General features: G+C 36.7%; 1 protein-coding gene and 1 long non-coding RNA gene across 2 annotated transcripts; one reads left to right on the forward strand and one right to left on the reverse strand.

Annotated features, from left to right (window-relative positions):
* Positions 1-4,560: 4,560 nt before the first annotated feature.
* LOC149076456 (TBC1 domain family member 20) lies at positions 4,561-13,685 on the reverse strand. Its single transcript, XM_089244026.1, has one exon. It carries the CDS (start codon positions 13,451-13,453, stop codon positions 12,149-12,151), a length of 1,305 nt encoding a protein of 434 aa, XP_089100152.1. The 5' UTR covers positions 13,454-13,685; the 3' UTR covers positions 4,561-12,148.
* A 78-nt stretch (positions 13,686-13,763) lies between these two features.
* On the forward strand, positions 13,764-17,909 carry LOC149076457 (uncharacterized). The gene is made up of 3 exons (XR_016194216.1): positions 13,764-13,940; positions 16,283-16,335; positions 17,713-17,909. It is a non-coding gene; the product is annotated as an uncharacterized LOC149076457 (long non-coding RNA).

A 17,909-nucleotide genomic window follows, 5' to 3' on the forward strand; every position in this document is an offset into this window, starting at 1 on the left:
ACGCTTTTTTTCGTGGAATTCCTTTAAATCCACTGCCATTTGCGGTAGAGCTCCATTTCTTGCCTTTGACGATTTTTCAGTGAGTTTAGCGATGATTGGCAACGTTTCTTTAAGTTCATTTTTAGCGACAACTGGTGATTTTCGATCTCGATTTCCTAGATCTAGTGATATTGAGAAATATGGCCAGCTTAGTTATGTATAAGAAAACCCTTTGAAATCAACACCCATAACAGAAATCTATCCTGACACCGTGTTATGCGTATTTAAGAAGGTGGGGGCCAATCCCCCCATTGAAAAGTCTCTTCACACAGACCTACAAACGGTACAAATGTAATTTAATCATTACACTTCACTTCTGAAATATAGGTGGCAGCACTGAAAAATCAAGCACGACACTAGATACGCACTCAGACTGTTAGGGTCACACACACTTACATTTCCGGCACAATTCACTAAATAGTAAATTGCTCCCAGATGGCGATAGACCTGAGTTGTGCTCGGTTTGAAAAGAAAAGTCAGTGAATTTATTTTTGCCTTTTTTGTAAAACACCTTTAATCTCAAAAATTTAATCGGTAAACTAAACGCGCATGTAATGGAATGTTCCCATTGTATAAAATTATCGGAATGAAAAAGAATCAGTAAGCAGGGGGGGGGGGGTGAAATTGGCTGCATTCCAGAAAAAGGTGATTCGATGTTGTATATATATGTATTTCCAAATAAATTTTTTTGTTTTAATAATGTACTCAGATATCATTTCCAACTATAATTTTTCACAGCATTCTAACTGCAGATACAATGGAACCTCGCGGTAACGGACACCCCTCCCCTCATGTCCAGTGCCTGTTTCCTCGCATGGGCAAACGGGCCACGTGCCCAAGGCCCATACATTTTCCGGGCACAAAAATTGGCTCTTTTTAATATTTTAGATAAAGCCTACACATGCCCCCTCTTTCTGTGTATGCCTTTGCCTCAAAGAAGACTATAAGGGGCATAGCCCCACAAAAATTCATATTTGCACAGGGCCCGAACTTATATGCAATGGGACCGAAACTTTTTCCTTAAATGAGGAATGCCCGTCAGGTGATGAAATGCATCGAAGCTATCTACTATTTTCATGGGAATTCAAAAACGTTCACGTTTTTTTTAACAGGAGTAATCGCTTTAAATCAGTTTCCTAAAGTGGGCAATATTGCGCCCGGATGGGCGATAGAATGGGTTGGGGAGCGACAGAAGCCACGGATTTAACGTAGGATCCTATGGGTTCACTTGCATTGGGGGGGGGGGGCTATGGGAGAAAACAATTCTGAAGAAGGTTGAGATGGAATAAAAGGTTTGGGAAACTATGCTTTAAATAATAAATATTTTCATTTTACAATTTTTTTTCCTTTTTCCCTCGTGAAGTACATTTTAGTCCATCGCGAAATATTTTTGTGGAAATCGCCATTGAGAGAGTAGGTAAATTGGTTGCCTTTTTTAATTTCTTGAGTCTATCATGGACTTTTCACCCACAGACCTGTAAACGGTTCTGTTTTCCTTGGAATGTTATTGATTTTCTTTGTCGGTATAGTAGTGCCATCTGTTGTGAGCGCATGTAAGTGATGCATAGGCGGAGATACACTTGGAAGTCTGGGGGGGGGGGCACGATAATGATGATGTCAATTTGTATATACATATGATCAGTCGACCCCCCCCCCCCCGCCCTTCCCGTATCTCCGCCCATGAAGTGATGTCAAGAGTGCGCGTCCTTATTTTTGTGTCTCAGAATTTGGTTAACGTGCGAATTGTTATTCAATCGGGAAAACCGGTTGAATGACAATTTTACTAAAAAATAATTATAACAAATAGTTTCGTTTTTATGTTATATAGGTGGCCGCAAAGGTCCCAGCCTAACTCCCATTTTTCGCATATATTTCAGATATCTGTAATTTGTCGGTACCGTAAAAGTTGAATAGTAGAAATTGTCTGGGGTAATCGTAGAGAAGAGGATCTAGGATATAACTGGAAATGAATGATGGTAACCATACACGGCCTCATGTATTTAAAATTTCCTCATATGAAATAAAGGGCGTAAAACTAACCCCTGCTGTTATACAATTAATTAAAAATGAATTCATTAAAAATGAAATTATATATGACGGTTTTCTGAAACAAATTGATAACCGGTTTTAAACCAAACTAGCCATTGACTTTATTTTCAGGGAAAATAAAATTCTTGGAAAAAGCGTAAACTTGGCAAGGAAAGCACGAATTTTACGCTTAAAGCGTTAAAGTCCGGTCTCGACTCACTTATTCTTTGGGGAAAATTGCCTCTATAGCAATAGACTGGTTTATGGTCCCACCAGTAAAGCGCATTTTCCAGAATAAAAGTGTGCAGTTTCACTTACAAAAGATGATTGTCAGCTATTCTGTTGCTTTCAGCTTACAACTTATTTAAAGCAGCTTTATACAAAACGAAGAAGAAACGTTCAGTGAAACCTCCCGAAGAAAGACATCCATAGGGCCAGACCCTTCGTCTTTTTTTAGAGGTGTCATTTATTCCATGGAGCTATGAATCACAAGGGGATTACAGCCTCCTTACCTTTATTAAGAAAGATGATCTGTCCCTTAAATGGAAGACGACTAGATTTTATTCATGAATTTCTTTAGTGCACTTTTAATAAATGCTTCCTCTTGTACAATATTTTGAATTACTCACAAGACAAAATAGGTCAAGTTACCACTGTACAGGGTGTTGCCTTGAAGTGGCGCCAAAGTCAGAGGGGTGATATTAGGCATCAAGAGGAACAAAAATTTCCATAGAACATGGTATCGAGTGAGACAAAACGGCCAATAAAATAAGCAGAATAAAACATTTATTTGACAGTATGTGTGTGATTACAACATCGCTTGTGGTGTGCAAAATAAAGTACAATAATAAGTACAAAAAAGTAAAACAAATAAGTACAAAAACCATTTACTTGACAGCATGATTATAATCGAGGCTGGGTTGGAAGAGATCTCGGCAACGGGATATAAGTCCCGTGGCAAAGTTCTGGCGTTCATTCATTCAGCATGATTACAACACAGCGTGTGCAGCACAGTTGAATATCAGAAAGTAGACGAAGAGAAATTATTACACGAGTCCGGCCTCAAAAGTCATTGCACAGCCGGCAGCAACGGCGGAGTAACGACGATTGTCGGACGCGCTCGAAGATACCGGGTGTGCCAGCGACGACGATCCGTGCTACGACTAAATGTGGTTTGTGATACCATGTTCTATGGCAAATTGCGCTCCTCTTGATGTTTACAATATCACCCCCCCCCCGAGTTTGTCGCCACTTCAAGGCGACACCTTGTATATTCATATTATTTTTTTTATAATGCTTTTTTATTATATATCCGGGTTCGAACCTCACCGTAACCGCAGAGGTAGTCGGTTGAAGTTGGTTTCCTATGGTTCCCAACTTCGAGCCGATCTCCCCATTAAAAAGTCTCGCCACAGAGAGCAACAGACCTATATGACGATAAATAATTCAATCATTACACTTCACTCTGTTATTAGAAAAACTGGTGGCAGATGGCAACAAGCATTACACAGAAGCAAACTTCACGTCAGGTTTCACTACACGTACACGCATATTTCCGCATGTACCAATGCGTTAGAGGTTCCGCAGAGGAATATGGACGATGTGCATGGTTTAGTAGTAGCATATAGTACCCCAAACCCCACACAGGTTGGTTCAAATTGTTCGTTCATAGGACCATCTCTGCAACCGTTGACTTTAATTAACCGATGACTTGACAACCGTTTCTTAAAATGTAATTTATTTGAGGGGGTCATATACATAAAAAATAAAGAAATTAACTTTTCATATAGTCCCAGTGTGTCAAAAAACGTGATTAGAAAGTTGTTGCTCTGTCTCTCTTGAGGCCAAAGGAAAAAATATTCCACGTTTCTAAGTGCAGTATTCGCTGAGATATTTGAATTAAAAAATCGCAGGAAAGTTAGAAAAGAACAGCATAACGCTTCTTTCCTCGTTTATGCTGTTTTGTCCCAACTTTTCTCCGATTTTTGAATTCAAATATGTCATGGAACATTGCAGTTAGAAACATGAAATATTTTTGTTGGCCTCAAGAGAGACAGGGCAACAACTTTCTAATTGTTTTTTTTTTACACAATGGGACTACTACTAAACCATACATACACCTCGTGCATATTCTTCTGCGGTACTTCTACTGAATTGGTACATGTTGGAATGTGCGTGTATGTGTAGTGAACCTAACATGATGTTTGTTTCTGAGTAATGATTGATATGTGTACTCAACCACCACAGTGGTCACACTGGGACTGCATAAAAAGTTAATTTCTTTATTTTTTTTCATGCATACAGCCCTTCAAATAAATTATGACATTTTGAGAAACCACATGAAATTTGAAAACTTTTTACAACTCCGAAAGTATACTTCTCTAAAGTCAATGGTTGCATAGTCCCATAAACAAACAATTTGAATCACCCCCTGTATATAATATTTATCAGAAAGGAACATAATAAAAGAAAATATTGTAGTTACAAAGAAGATAACTGAAAAATACATTTATTTCTCTTGACAATTTAGTGCATTACAATATTTAGAGGCAACTTGAAGCCAAATTTAAATCAATCGTTTATAAATTTTTATCTGAGTGAAATATTGCACATACAAAGTTGCGAGTACTAAATACCATCAAAACAAATATTCCAAAGATATATAACTTCGGAAATTACCCTCGATATCTGTCATTGAAATGTTCCACACAATGTATTGAGATAACATGAATGAAGAAGCTGCTGTACACAAAAAAAAAACAAACAACCAATTTTTTCCTTCAAAATTTTGTTACAAACACGGTGTGGATACATTAGATATACAGAGCGAAAACTTCGAACAAAAACAAAAGACTCGAGGATTGCTCTGCAAATTTCTTGAAACCTTAATTGATGCAAAAAAAAGTGTTTCGAAACACCCAGTATACACAAATACTTCCTATAATAAGTATGGTGATGATTTAAGGAAGGCACTTGACATACTTAGTGAACCACTGCTTCCTCATCCCTTATCTAGCTCAATTAAAAACTTATTACATATATACAGTTGAATTATAAGTGCCTCCTCGCATGGGGGTACTCGAAACCATATCGGATAGCTTGCGAACCAGTAGACTAGATAACTTAAGTTACCTGTCCCCCCCCCCAACACACACACACAGGTGATGCTGTTAATGAAATTTAAATATCCTGGAGACAAAATGCAGTTTTCAGTTCCAGATTATCAAGAAATATTACGGTAATCACGATATTCAAGCTACTGGAGCAGTGAGAAGACTAGCATACAAAGTCACCAATCTTCACGTCGTATCCCGTCTGAGTGGCACCATTGAGCCACCTGAAGATACAGTCTTTCGGTATCCCAGAGCTCTAATACTGATAAGCTACAAGTCATTAGTATAAAAAGTATCAGCCTGGTTTTAATGCATATGTTATATTCTGCGCAAAAAAAGAAGAAAGAAAATTGTGTTTCCTGGATACATCAAGATTTTTCTTTTCAATCAGAATTTCTGTAAACTTTTTTTCCACACTAAGTCAAATATATTTTCAACATTTTGCATTGAGGAGCTCTTTATGGCATCAATCAAATGCAGCAACGGTAGAAATGATGCAGGAAAAATCTCTCGCAGCATTCCATTGCCTGGAAACAAAATTGATTCAGAAAGCAAAATATCCCACCTAAAGCTTGAGATGAGCAAACATGGGTGTAAAATGTTTCCAACTCCGTTGATCAAATGAAACTTAACTTAATGGTTTTGTTAGGGAATTCTTGCCCACTACGCTTGAATATTTCCGGCAATTACTATTCTAGTCAGATGTACCAATAGTGCCGATATGAAGAAACATTTGGGGGGTTGCCAGACATCCTGTATACATAAAAGATTAAAGAGTGCACAGAGGATGCAGGATCTGTGAATTTTTGGGGGGAGGGGGGCAAGTTTATTTCGTCACAGTTTTTTTGAATGCAGAGAGCATTCCATAGGCTGCACCCTCAGGTTCTGGCACTTATGATTCCAGCTGAATTGCTGATGCAGGAAATCTTTGCATAACCAAGTTACAATCAACAGATTTAGTATTAGCATCTTTCACAGTGGATTCAGGCAAAAGCAGGACATTGGTAGGTTGATCAAGACGAGAAACGGACACCAGGAATGGACAAAAACGTGATATGAAGCTGATTATTGCCAATCTATGATCAAAATATGATTAAACATTTATCGACCAAACCTATTCTAAACTGGTTTGATCCAGTCTGTTTTGAAAAAATCAGCTCATATGTTTCTTGTATTTATCTACAAATTCCTCTAATGCTGACTATGAATATCTTCCACATATGTAAGTCTAAGTTATAATTTGGCTTCCTGCTTAGGTACAAGACACTGAAAATATTTTTCACCCTCCATCGGAGATGCCTGATTAATTTAGAGATTAATCACAAACGAGTTTTTAATTGTACTTTTTACAATGCAACTGACCATATGCGAAGAAGTTATTGGAAATATTAGGAGCCTCAAACCTATATTTCTATAGGTTACTATGGAGATGTGGCAAATGTTAGGGGGGGGGGGGGTCAGGCCCATCTGTCTGATACAAGTTAACACCTTTCTGTCAGGTGTGGGGAGGTGGCAACTCTGTACATTCAATGTCTCCCAACCTTTTTGGTGTCACAGACCCCCCCCCCCAGTCCACACGTAATGAAAGTCAATGCTCAGCGCACCCCTCATAGCGTCAAAAGGTTAATTTGGACACACCACTCTATCATAAACTACAAAATGTATCTTTTTTTTGTTTTTTTAATAATTTGCATATCATAAAAATTGAATAATTACAATTTAACAGTACAAAATGTGCCATCCATTGCAATGGTAGTAAATGAAAATTATCCGGCAGATACTTTACAAAGTACTCACGGAACGCCCAGGTGTCTGCAGAAGTTGGGAAAAATTGCTGTCTTAATCATCTCGTGTTTCCAACTAAAAACATTTTGAGAAAGGAAAAGATGTTTGTCTTTGACAACAGACATATCTGTTGCCATACAATATTATTGAAATGATATGAGCAAAGTTTCCCCATACAAATAAATCATATAAGAGTTTATAACGAGCAGAATCATACCTGCCGAGATTCGTTCAATCGTGATACAATCCCTTCTTATATGTACATGTGAAGACATCTGCTAAGAAAAACACCCTACTCTACACTTAGTACAAAAATAACTTTTTTCAATCAGATCTCTTATTCTAGGTTTTTTTCAGTTGAAATATAATTATTTCTAAAGAATAAAATGGTTAATGTATTTGCAAAATAAAATACAGAAGGTCTCAGTGCGCGCGATGTTAATACACTACTTACAACATGAAAATGCTTTAAAGCCGTGGTTCTTAACCTTTTTCAGTCGCGATCCAAAATCAACAATAAGATCAGCTTCGTGACCCACAGGACTGTTTTACGAAATTAATGGGACCAGTGATGCAATAACTACTTTTATAACAGGACTATAAGTGGATTTGTACGACTCATCTAGGATGCCGCTGTGAATCAAGTTTGGATCGTGACCCATAGCTCAAGAATGCCTGTCTAAGTGGATTTGTATGATTCATCTCAGAAGGTCCTGTCGTCTTGAATTATAAGTCGTGACCCATAATTCAAGACATGAATGTTAGTGGAGTTGTACGACTCATCTAGGAAGTCAATGCGAATCAAGCTTGGGCAGTGGTTCATAGCTCAATAATCCCTGGCTGTTAGAAGAGTTGTACAACCCATCTGGAAAGCCCCTGTGACCTGAGTTTGGCTCAAGAACCCCTGCTTTAAAGCATAAATATATGAAAGAAGACTATTAAAGCTATTGATCTGCACATTTTGTATCAATTTTTAAGGCAAAAAACATTTTGGTCATAGATTTACAAATATTATATATACATACATACATTTAAAAAAAAACAAAAATTTTCTTGCACATAGTGTTTCCAAATTCATGGCCAGAACAAGAGAGAGAGATGGCAGTGCTCACTGAACCCACCAATACTTTGTATAGATTATGGAGATCAGAAATGTAGCCTGTGACACAACTTAAAAGTGTTGAACTTCAGCATTCTTAGTGTTCACTGCACACGAGATGAAATTTGATGACAGAGATTAAAGCTCATAAATACTTGACGTGAGGCTAACTTAAGGCAGTGTACCTGAGGCATACCTTTTTTATTAAGGCATACATGAGGGGCAATGCTAAAGTAGGAAACGAAGACTATACTGCTTGGTATCCTACGTGATATATGCTAGATCATGGAATGTTTGTGCAACTGCACTCTTAAGCACTTTCTGCATTAGTGGATGGTCAGCAGAATACTAGCTGTTGCGTAACTTCATGGATCTTCTTCATTCGTAGTATTGGCAGACTTAGTAGTATTGGCAGATTCAGTATGTACCTCCATTCCTTGACCCCCATTCAGGCCATGAATTCAGGTAAGCCCCTTATAATTGAACTTTGCATGCATACACATGTACTAAGCTGAAAAGCAAAACTTGATGCACATTCTGTGACATAACTTTCATAATAATGACTTCTGTTTCATGACTGGAATACTGTAGTATCACAGACATACTGAACGCTCATATTTTTTCTCAAATCCCAATAAAAGAATTGGAACTGAATTGATCATGAGTGATACAGGAAACAAAATTTAACATGTGCCGAACTAGCATAAATTGCCACATCTGCAAATACAATTTTTTTCCATATTATTCTCAGATACTGTGAACACTCGTTACTATGTTCCTGAACTGTGGGTCATGATCCCCTTTCGGCGGGGTCCACGTAAATGAGCTAGGAGGGGACGCAAAAGATATTCTAAAATTTAAACGTATTAAAATATGTTTATTTTATTTTTTGCAACGTAAATAAATGTATGTCAAACCTAAAACACACCTTAACTCTTAGCTGAGCTAATTATTATTCAGGTGTGTAACTCAGCTGGGGCAATTAAGGCACTACCCCGGAGCTCCGAACTCAATGAGGTGGGCTCACAAAAAACTTCACACTTATTTTACATAAGGGTCTTTCATGGGGCCCCAAGAAAACGTCTGCCTCTGGGCCTTGAGAAGGCAATGCTACGGTCCTATTATTATCCATGTGCACACTCACTAGTCAAAAATAAATCACGCAACAAACGGATTAGAAATTACAAGGTGTCTAGAAACGGGGGAAAAAAAAAAATTGTAAATGATAAAAGTGGTAAATGAAAAAAAAATAATTTTTTTTTCATGCTCACAGACAGCTCTGCAGAATTTTCATTAAGAGATTTGACGAAATCATGTAGTTGCAGATTTTGATGACAGGAAGCCCAACAATCATTTAACTTTCATAGGTTGTCAAACACAGATTGATGCATCTGCTACATACAAGATCGAGCACTGACATACCTTGATCAGAATGTCGGTTTTTCAAAAAAAAAGAAGAAATGCAGAGTTTATTAAGCACATGAGAATAGTATTAATGCAGCACCATCTGTGTTGATTAAGTTTAACTGAAGTTGAAAAAAAGAGGGAAGGTTGTTGATAAAATTCTTATCATGAGGGGGATCACTCTTCAAAAAGTTGGGGGAACCACTGCTCTCTAACCTATATTTTAGACCAATTTTGTCAGGGGAAAAAAATTCTTGGTGGCTATGAAATTTTGTTAGCGACTAAATTTTTTTTCGATTTGTCAAGCAATGGAGTAGCTGTAACTGAGTGTAAAGAAAAAAGATAATCTGCATTTTATTGATGTATTTTTAGCATTCAAGCTACAAGTATCGAATGTTACCAACAAAGCATGAACACTATATATAAGTTTTTAATATCAATTATGGTTATTATAATTAACGTTTAACAGATTACTTTGCTAAATATAATTTTTCATGTATCATACATGGGAAAAAATTATAGTCTGTGTATCATGCAATATGTTTGGTCTAATCGCAACAGTTCATGTTTAATACTTTGCTTGAAAATGATCAGACTTAGAATGGCTCCAGATTCTTAAAAATTCCAGATTATGAATTTTGCTAATAAAATATAACACAATATTCCTGAGACTCATAATATTTTTTACAACCTTTTACACTCTGTTACAATATTCTCTACACCAAGGTTTTAAAATTTTTAGCATTAGCAGTGCTTCTGAGGTGCCAAAATCTGCACACAGCACCCCTATATGCTTCCATAACTTCCTTATGCCTCCCAATGCTATATTTTTGGATAACTAAGATGATCTTCAGGAGACTTTACAGCCTATTTTTGTAAGGGCCAGTTTTGGTAAAAATGTTCCCTATTTTTGTGAAAATGATCTTTATTTCTGTGAATAGTAAGTAATTTGATGGATATTGAAATAATCTAATTAATTTTGTACATAAGAAACAGGAATGTCATTATGTGTTTCGTTAATTTGTATTTTGTAAAGGATCCATTTCGCAGATCTGGAATTTAATGAAAGGTTCGGAAAATGGATCTAATTTCAGCTGGACAGACCCCTGATCTTGAATAGAAAAAAGCTTACAGGATGCAGAGATGTTAAGGGCTGCTTAAGTAGGCCAGGGTTGGGGGGGAATAAAACATCAAATCGCTTGTGGCCCAGTTTCACACATATCAGGGAGTTGAGAAAAAGGAACAGCTATATTATAATCCCTTATTTATTTGGCAATTTCTTTCCAGTCTGTCAGTATTTTTCTTCCTAGTCGGTGATGGTTGACAATTTTCTTTTCTGCTGGCTATTATTATTTGCTTTTTCACTATTGCTTATCGTCTGAAGGTGATGTCACCTTTGAAGTTTGCTGTAATTATAATAAGCCTTTTACCATGCCATTTAAATATATTAAATTCATTAGTAGATGTACAACCATTTTCGGAACTTTCTTCTTCATTTGTTATATGTTGCATAGTACATACTGTTTTCCAAACATGTGATTTGTTCTCAGGATAACATATGGATTCTCTCAGGTTTTCCACATTTCATATTTATTTTATTCCAGCAATCATGTTTTCATTAATCTCAGAGATTGTTTTTGACTAAGCACAGAGAGCTTTTTTCACCCTAACTGTTGTATTTATAAGTCCGGGTTTTATTTATGTATATGGCTAATTATTGTTTTTAAATGAAATTAAAATTCCAGAGAATATTTATTTATATCAGAAGGGATAATTGTTTACAAAAGTCCTGACTTTTAGTATTTTCAATCCTGTACCTGATCTAGGATATAATACTTTAAATCTTGAACCCCTATTTAGTCTGAGAATATCATTGTTTTTTATTTTTATCATCATTTTTTTGTTTTAACAGCCATAATATTATTTTTTTCCTTGATGTGTTGGAGACTTAAGTATGACTCAATTTCACTGTTGGCAACTTCTCGTCTTGCTTTCAAAAGTTTTTATTGCAGAAGAAAAAAAAAATTGCCAACAGGGATTATACGACAGCAGTTCCGAGAAAAGCTGCCCTAGGGCAAAGAGAGCCACAGAAGACAAAAGTTTGAGAACCTCTGGCTTATACTATAGTCTGAAACTTCCTGTTTATACTTATAATAGATATTTTGTTTCGTACAAGCTTCGAATTGTAGGGGATAAAAATAGAGGTATTTGAAAGTCAGCAGTAATGAGTGTTCACAATAGGACTAAAATTGTTTTTTCACAAAACTCAATTAAAAATATATTAATGGACCGTATCATAATATCACTGGATAAAAAAAAAAAAAATTAACAATTTTAATCATTTACATCAATAAACAAAGCATTAATTGTGAGCAGGGAGCTTTCTCAATCTGATATTCAAAAGAATATATTTTATATGTATATATTTCTCCCCTCCCCATCAATGAATAACAATCAATAGATTCCGACAAATCTTTGAAAGCATCAATTACAATGAACATAATAGAAACATATATTTGCCATATTAAACAAATCATACTTATAACTTGAAATAATTTATTTCGGAAATAAGAATGACTAAGTAAACAATATATTAACCCATACGCAAACTTTATAAAAAGACTTCTATACGCATAATATAAAGTATTTGGTGCAAATAATGTTCAGTTTAAATGAAAAGTCAAGTTTTATATGCTTGATAAACAACAGCTCCCACTAAAACAGCTGTTGCAAAGAACAACGACACCGCAAACTTCTTCTTAGGTACAGTATCTCTGACCGCCATGACCACAGAGCATATCACACCTTTACCACGGCGATGGACACGAGGCTTGAGAGCAGCTTTCCTCCTTCGCATCTGATCGATCACAATGTCTTTCATCGCTTCCGGTGGATACACCTTGAACAGAAACATGCTCTTAACCAAGAGGACTTCGAAAGGAAGGTCGTCTGGAATCTTCAGCAGCAGCGAATGAACAGCGGCCAAATCACAGTCCTGTTTGAGGATGTCATCTTCCCTGTGCAGCACGATGGCTGCGGATAAGTAAACAGGCATCCAGTGGCTAGAGACCAAGAAGAAATCAAACAACCGCACAACATCCGAATACTTCTGTAGGACGTGACCGAACCACGTGATGAGCCAGCTCAGGGCAAACATGACTCCAACCTCCGATTTCTCCAGGAACTCACAGAGCTCTCGATTCTCTTTCTCAATTATCGGGTATATATAGTTTAACATTTCCACAGTCGGTTCCATACTCTTTTGCATGAAGGCATTCAAGTGGGTGGTAGACAACCTGTCGACGACATGGAAGGAAGTTTCTTCGCCGAGTACTAATAGGAACGTGACACATATATCGTGGTAACCCTGATAGTAATGCAAACCGGGATGCTTCACGAGTATGCGCATTATCAGGTGAACAAGCTGATCTTGCATGGCCAACCTCCGGTGCTCCTTAATGCTGGGCGGGAAACGTTTCAGGGACCTGTTGACGTCTAAGAGGACCTGTTGGTAGTACGGGTGGTTCTCGATAGCTTCTTGAGAGGGCTGCGGTGACTTTTCGGACAGATCAACGCCGACCAACAGTGGCCATATCTTCCTCCTGAGATCGTCACTGACGAGGCCGTAGTCACTGATCGCGAGTTTCCTCAGCTGGCCTATGTTGCATGTTGAAAGGACGTCTTCGACGAGCTTGATCTTCTCGGTTTGGGCCGTTGTGAACAACTCGACGTTCGTTTCGGTTTCGCTGTCGTCTGAAGAGCTCTCGACACCGACGTCGCCGATGACGTCACTGGCGATATTTTCATCCAGCAGCTGGTCGCATCCCACATCTCCGTTCATCACGACTGGATGAGTTTTGTCATCTTCATCGGACAGCTTGACCGGAATGTCCTCCATCTCGCCGATTTCATTCCCTATCGGCTTTACATCGGTTGAGCTTTCCAAATCGGCGTCGTCTTTGTGGACTTCTTCAACGGTGCTCATAACTCAGCTTTTTCAAACAGAAAATACCCCCAAAACAGAAAAAAACAAAGAAGGAAAAAAAACGAACAGTTTCTTTTTCCCCCGACAAAATAGGAACTCCCAATTCGTCAATCGAATCCCATCACCTAGAAACAAGCGATTCTCGATATTTAATCTCCGCAAAAAAAATGACCTTTTTATATCAATAAATATCTTCTCGGATATTAAACAATCCACTGATACAAGTAATATAAACAGTAGTGTTTGATGCTTGTGATGATCAATCCACACGAGATCTCTGATGAATGATATGACCATACGTCCCGTATTAGTATTCCCATATTTAACGGGATTTAAAAAGATGGGTTAAGACCGTCCGATACTGAATAATCAAGCGCATTTTTTTCACGTGGTTATTGTTTTGCTTCCGTCATGCCTCAAGGAAAACTGAAAGTGAAGATGCAAAAACCTCAAATATCGAAACCTTCTAAAGCTCCAAGGAAGAAAGGTTAATTTTTCGTCATGATTTGTTAAATCAGTCATTTTGAATTAAAATAAACATGTAAAAAGTCAAATCGTAAATACTATGTTTAAAATATTCTCATATATCTTTTATATTTGTAATACAACGTCGAATAATATTTTTAATATTTACTTAACTTTATTAATCACATACGATAAAAATTTCGAAGCTGCAATCATAAGGAAATACAGCTTGCTTAAAAGCGCCTGTTTGTTGTGAGACTAGCCTACTTAATATTTAAAATTGGGAGGGAGAAGCTGCATTTCGCTTGTGAATGTTTTGAGTTCAAGCATGAGTGCCATTGATTATAAAACAATTTAATTAAAGGAAAAAATAAATTAGAGGACACTTGGCTGAAAAAAAAAGAAATCCATGAACAACTGAATGTAGAAATAAAGGGAATTCACAAGCCTTTAAAATTCGAAGGGCCATCCATAGACACAGACATTTGTTTCTTATTTGCAGTTAGAATACAGTCGAATCCCGTTATAATGAACTCCAAGAGACCAGAGAAATCACTTCGTTATAACGAAATTTTGTTATAAAGGAATTCAAGGTATTTGCATTTCTCCTACGTAAACTTATTTGGGGGATTAGAAAAGTGTTCGTTAAAACGAGATTTTCGCTATAACGGCATTCATTAAAACGGTATTCGACTGTATTATCAAGGCATGGATGCGAGCCAGTCTTCCATTTGAAAAAAAATCTTGTGTCGTAGAGCAGGCTTCACACGACTTTCAGCACGATACATTAAATCAGTGATTTCTAAAGTGGGGCAATTTGCGAATCAGTTTTTATGTGAAGACTTGGAACTTTTCAGAATAACCACAATTTTTATATCAGTTCAATTTTTTTAAACAATAAACTAATGCCTTATTTTTTTCTTTTAATGTTTTCTCTGGAAGGGGTTTGACCAGTGGTTCTCAACATTTTGTGTTTCGCAGACAAGTACCAGTAAGATGAAGTAGGATCGATTCCCCTTAATTTTTGGGCTGTTATATTGTGCTCGAGGTTCTTTATCAGCAGATGTTTTGTCCACCACTGAGATGGACATCGTGAGTGCAGGTAATAGCAATCAAGAAGACAAAACATCAGGAGATCATGCTTTACTGGTGTTTCGGCTGGAGAAGCAGTGAGATCTGTATCGTATTTGTCACATGGAACAAGTGACGTATTGATGACATTGATAGTTGATGGTCGTTTTGTCACCATCGCCATCAGCGATGATGTCCATCGCAGTGGTGGATGAAGCATCTGCTGATAGAAAGACTTGAACAAAGCATAATAGCCCGAAAATATGGATACTCTTATAAACTCTGCCCATGAAAACCTGCCTACACTATTCATTATAGTGTAACCTTGATATAACGATACTCTGCGGAGGGAGAAAAATATCGCTGTAGAGGACTTATTGTGTTATATCGAGAGGAATAGTTTAAAATACTTCCGCATGCATTTCCAAACAAGCCTTGAAAAAATACTATTGCAGAGCAGATATATCGTGTATCGTCGTAGTGGGGGTTTCATTGTAAATTGTTTTCTCATCCAAGCTCATAGAATCCCTGGTTAAGAAACAATGCTTCTAAGTAAATGACCTTTTTTTTGGCTTCCTCAACGTGAAAAGGAGTTTACTTTTTGAATTACAAGGGGAGAGAGAAAGAACTAGTGGAAAGGTTCCCGGGTTACGAAATTTAAAAGGATGCAAAAAGCAAAAAATATTCGTTTTTATTATGTAAAACTCAAAACTTGGTGGCATTGCTATAAAGTTTTACACTTTATAGCAATTATCTATTCATGGAGGGGGGGGGGGTGATTACTTCTCCCAACAAAAGTTTTAGTTTTAGTTCTGAGGGTGGGGAAGGAGGGCATCTGAGATGCTTAGGGGGGGCATGGCCTGAAAAAGGTTGGGAACCACTGCGCCATAAGAAAATTCAGGCATTTGCCATTTTCTCTTCAAAATATGGAGGATAGATGCCAGCACAGATGTAACATAAAACAAACATAACTCTGACAATATAAATACAGTGGAGTGAAGCATATATACACATGTAGCATATTCCTGCATGTAACAAATTTGTTGGAAATTTTCCAGGGGGAATGCTTATGAGAAGCATATACGGTACAGAAGTTGTAGTTATATGGAATTATCACACACACACACGTTTTCAAGTTTTTGATTATAATTACATTGGGTCAATTATATTATTTAATAATCACTTCTATTTTGCAATACACTGTTCATTTTGATTATAAACTGACAATATTCAGTTTTGTGTTGTACAAAGTCCACTGTGTGAAAACGGTTTTTTATGTCTTATCATGATTAGGAGGTATCAAGAAGAAGAAGCCTGAAATAGAAAAGAAAAAGAAACTGCAAAAGGTAATTTTGTTTCATTAATTGACTGCATTTAGTTTACAGAGGGACTCGTGGATCCCACTTCTTTTATAAAGTGAACTTGTGCTCTCAACTCACGCATGTGAATGCTTTGGTTCTTCCATAAGCTGAGTTCAAGGTCGTTCTTTTCCTGGTGCCATTAAAAAAATGTCTTAAATGAACTTTTTGATGAAGAGTAATGAATTGGACCTAGCGATTCCCATGCACATTTTTGAGAGTGTCTTTGAGATGTCTAGAAAAATTTCCTTTTGAACCAGCTACTGTTTTGTAATTAATACAGAATGTAATGATTTAACCATCTAGCCAATATCGCCTTTCACTTATTCTATAAAATTTCATAGGGTACATTATTATTTCTTTTTATTGTGATGGACGCTAAATATTTTTAAACTTTTGTTTTTTTGAAGTTCAAGTTATCTCTCTGTCCAATTAAGGGTGTTGAATTATTTCGTTGTAATTTACGAGTCATTATATTGATTAAAAAAAACTGAATTGAACTATATGAATTGATGCAGTTGAATGTAAGACAAAAAGAGGCATTAACTTTCATTTTTATGCCTGAGAAGATATAACCAAAAAGTTGAAATCAATGTTATTGCATGGATATTCCAACTCAGAAAAGAGTCCCACTAATTATTTTATATTTAATTTTCTGGGCTTTAAATTTCTCAGCGAACTCAAAGTTTTTGAAACCAAGAATTAAATTCAGTTTTTAAAACTGTTGATGTAGTGGAAAACTAGTAAATCTCTGCATTTATAAAGTAAAATCAGCAATTTTAACATTGATTTCTATGAGCATTATCCTGTACCTGTCCCTCCAAGTGATGATGATTAGAACATCTATGTGGAAAGCCTCATTGGAAGGATGGAGGGACCATATAGAAAGTTAGATTTTTTTATTGTGATACTGCATTTTTACTCTTAAAACTACAGGGTGACTTTTTAACACATTTTTAAAATTCAAACCATGCCTCTATGATGAATGATAGATGAGATAAAGACAGAATTAAGACTTATCCCTGTACATGTATGTACATTCACAGAGCAACACTAATACTCCCCATGAGAATTCATTATTCTTTCACAAAATCATTACGGGTTAATACTCCTTTTCAAAAAGTTCACCAGGAGGGGGAGGGGGTTGCGGAATGTCCAGTCTAGTATTTTGAGTTTAATTTCAGTGAGTATTAGTGAGAAATTGAAGGATGATTGATGTGTGACATCAATAATCTGACTATCATCAGGCATTTCCTTTCTTTCAATCTAAAATATGTTTGACCATGATGAGAACTTTTTGACCAATGTGAAAAAAAAACTGTGTGCGACATACTTTAAATTAACTTAAAATATTTGTATTCACAGGCAATTCAAAGTTCTTTCAACCAGTCGCTAGAGGAAGCTATTCGACATGAAGCTGGCATGGAATCAAAATCCTCAACTGGGAAGAGCAAGGGAAAGAAAAAGAAATAATTTATTTTGACTTGTACAAAAATTTCTATTTTATGCCAGCTGTATTTCAGGGAGATTCCGCTCAATAAAGGTTTTATCTGAAGTTTAAA

This window comes from Pholcus phalangioides, unplaced genomic scaffold (genome assembly GCF_987345545.1).
Source record: "Pholcus phalangioides strain wild (caught in Gottingen) unplaced genomic scaffold, Ppha-v1.0 ptg000015l_1, whole genome shotgun sequence".
NCBI classification, from domain to species: domain Eukaryota; kingdom Metazoa; phylum Arthropoda; class Arachnida; order Araneae; family Pholcidae; genus Pholcus; species Pholcus phalangioides.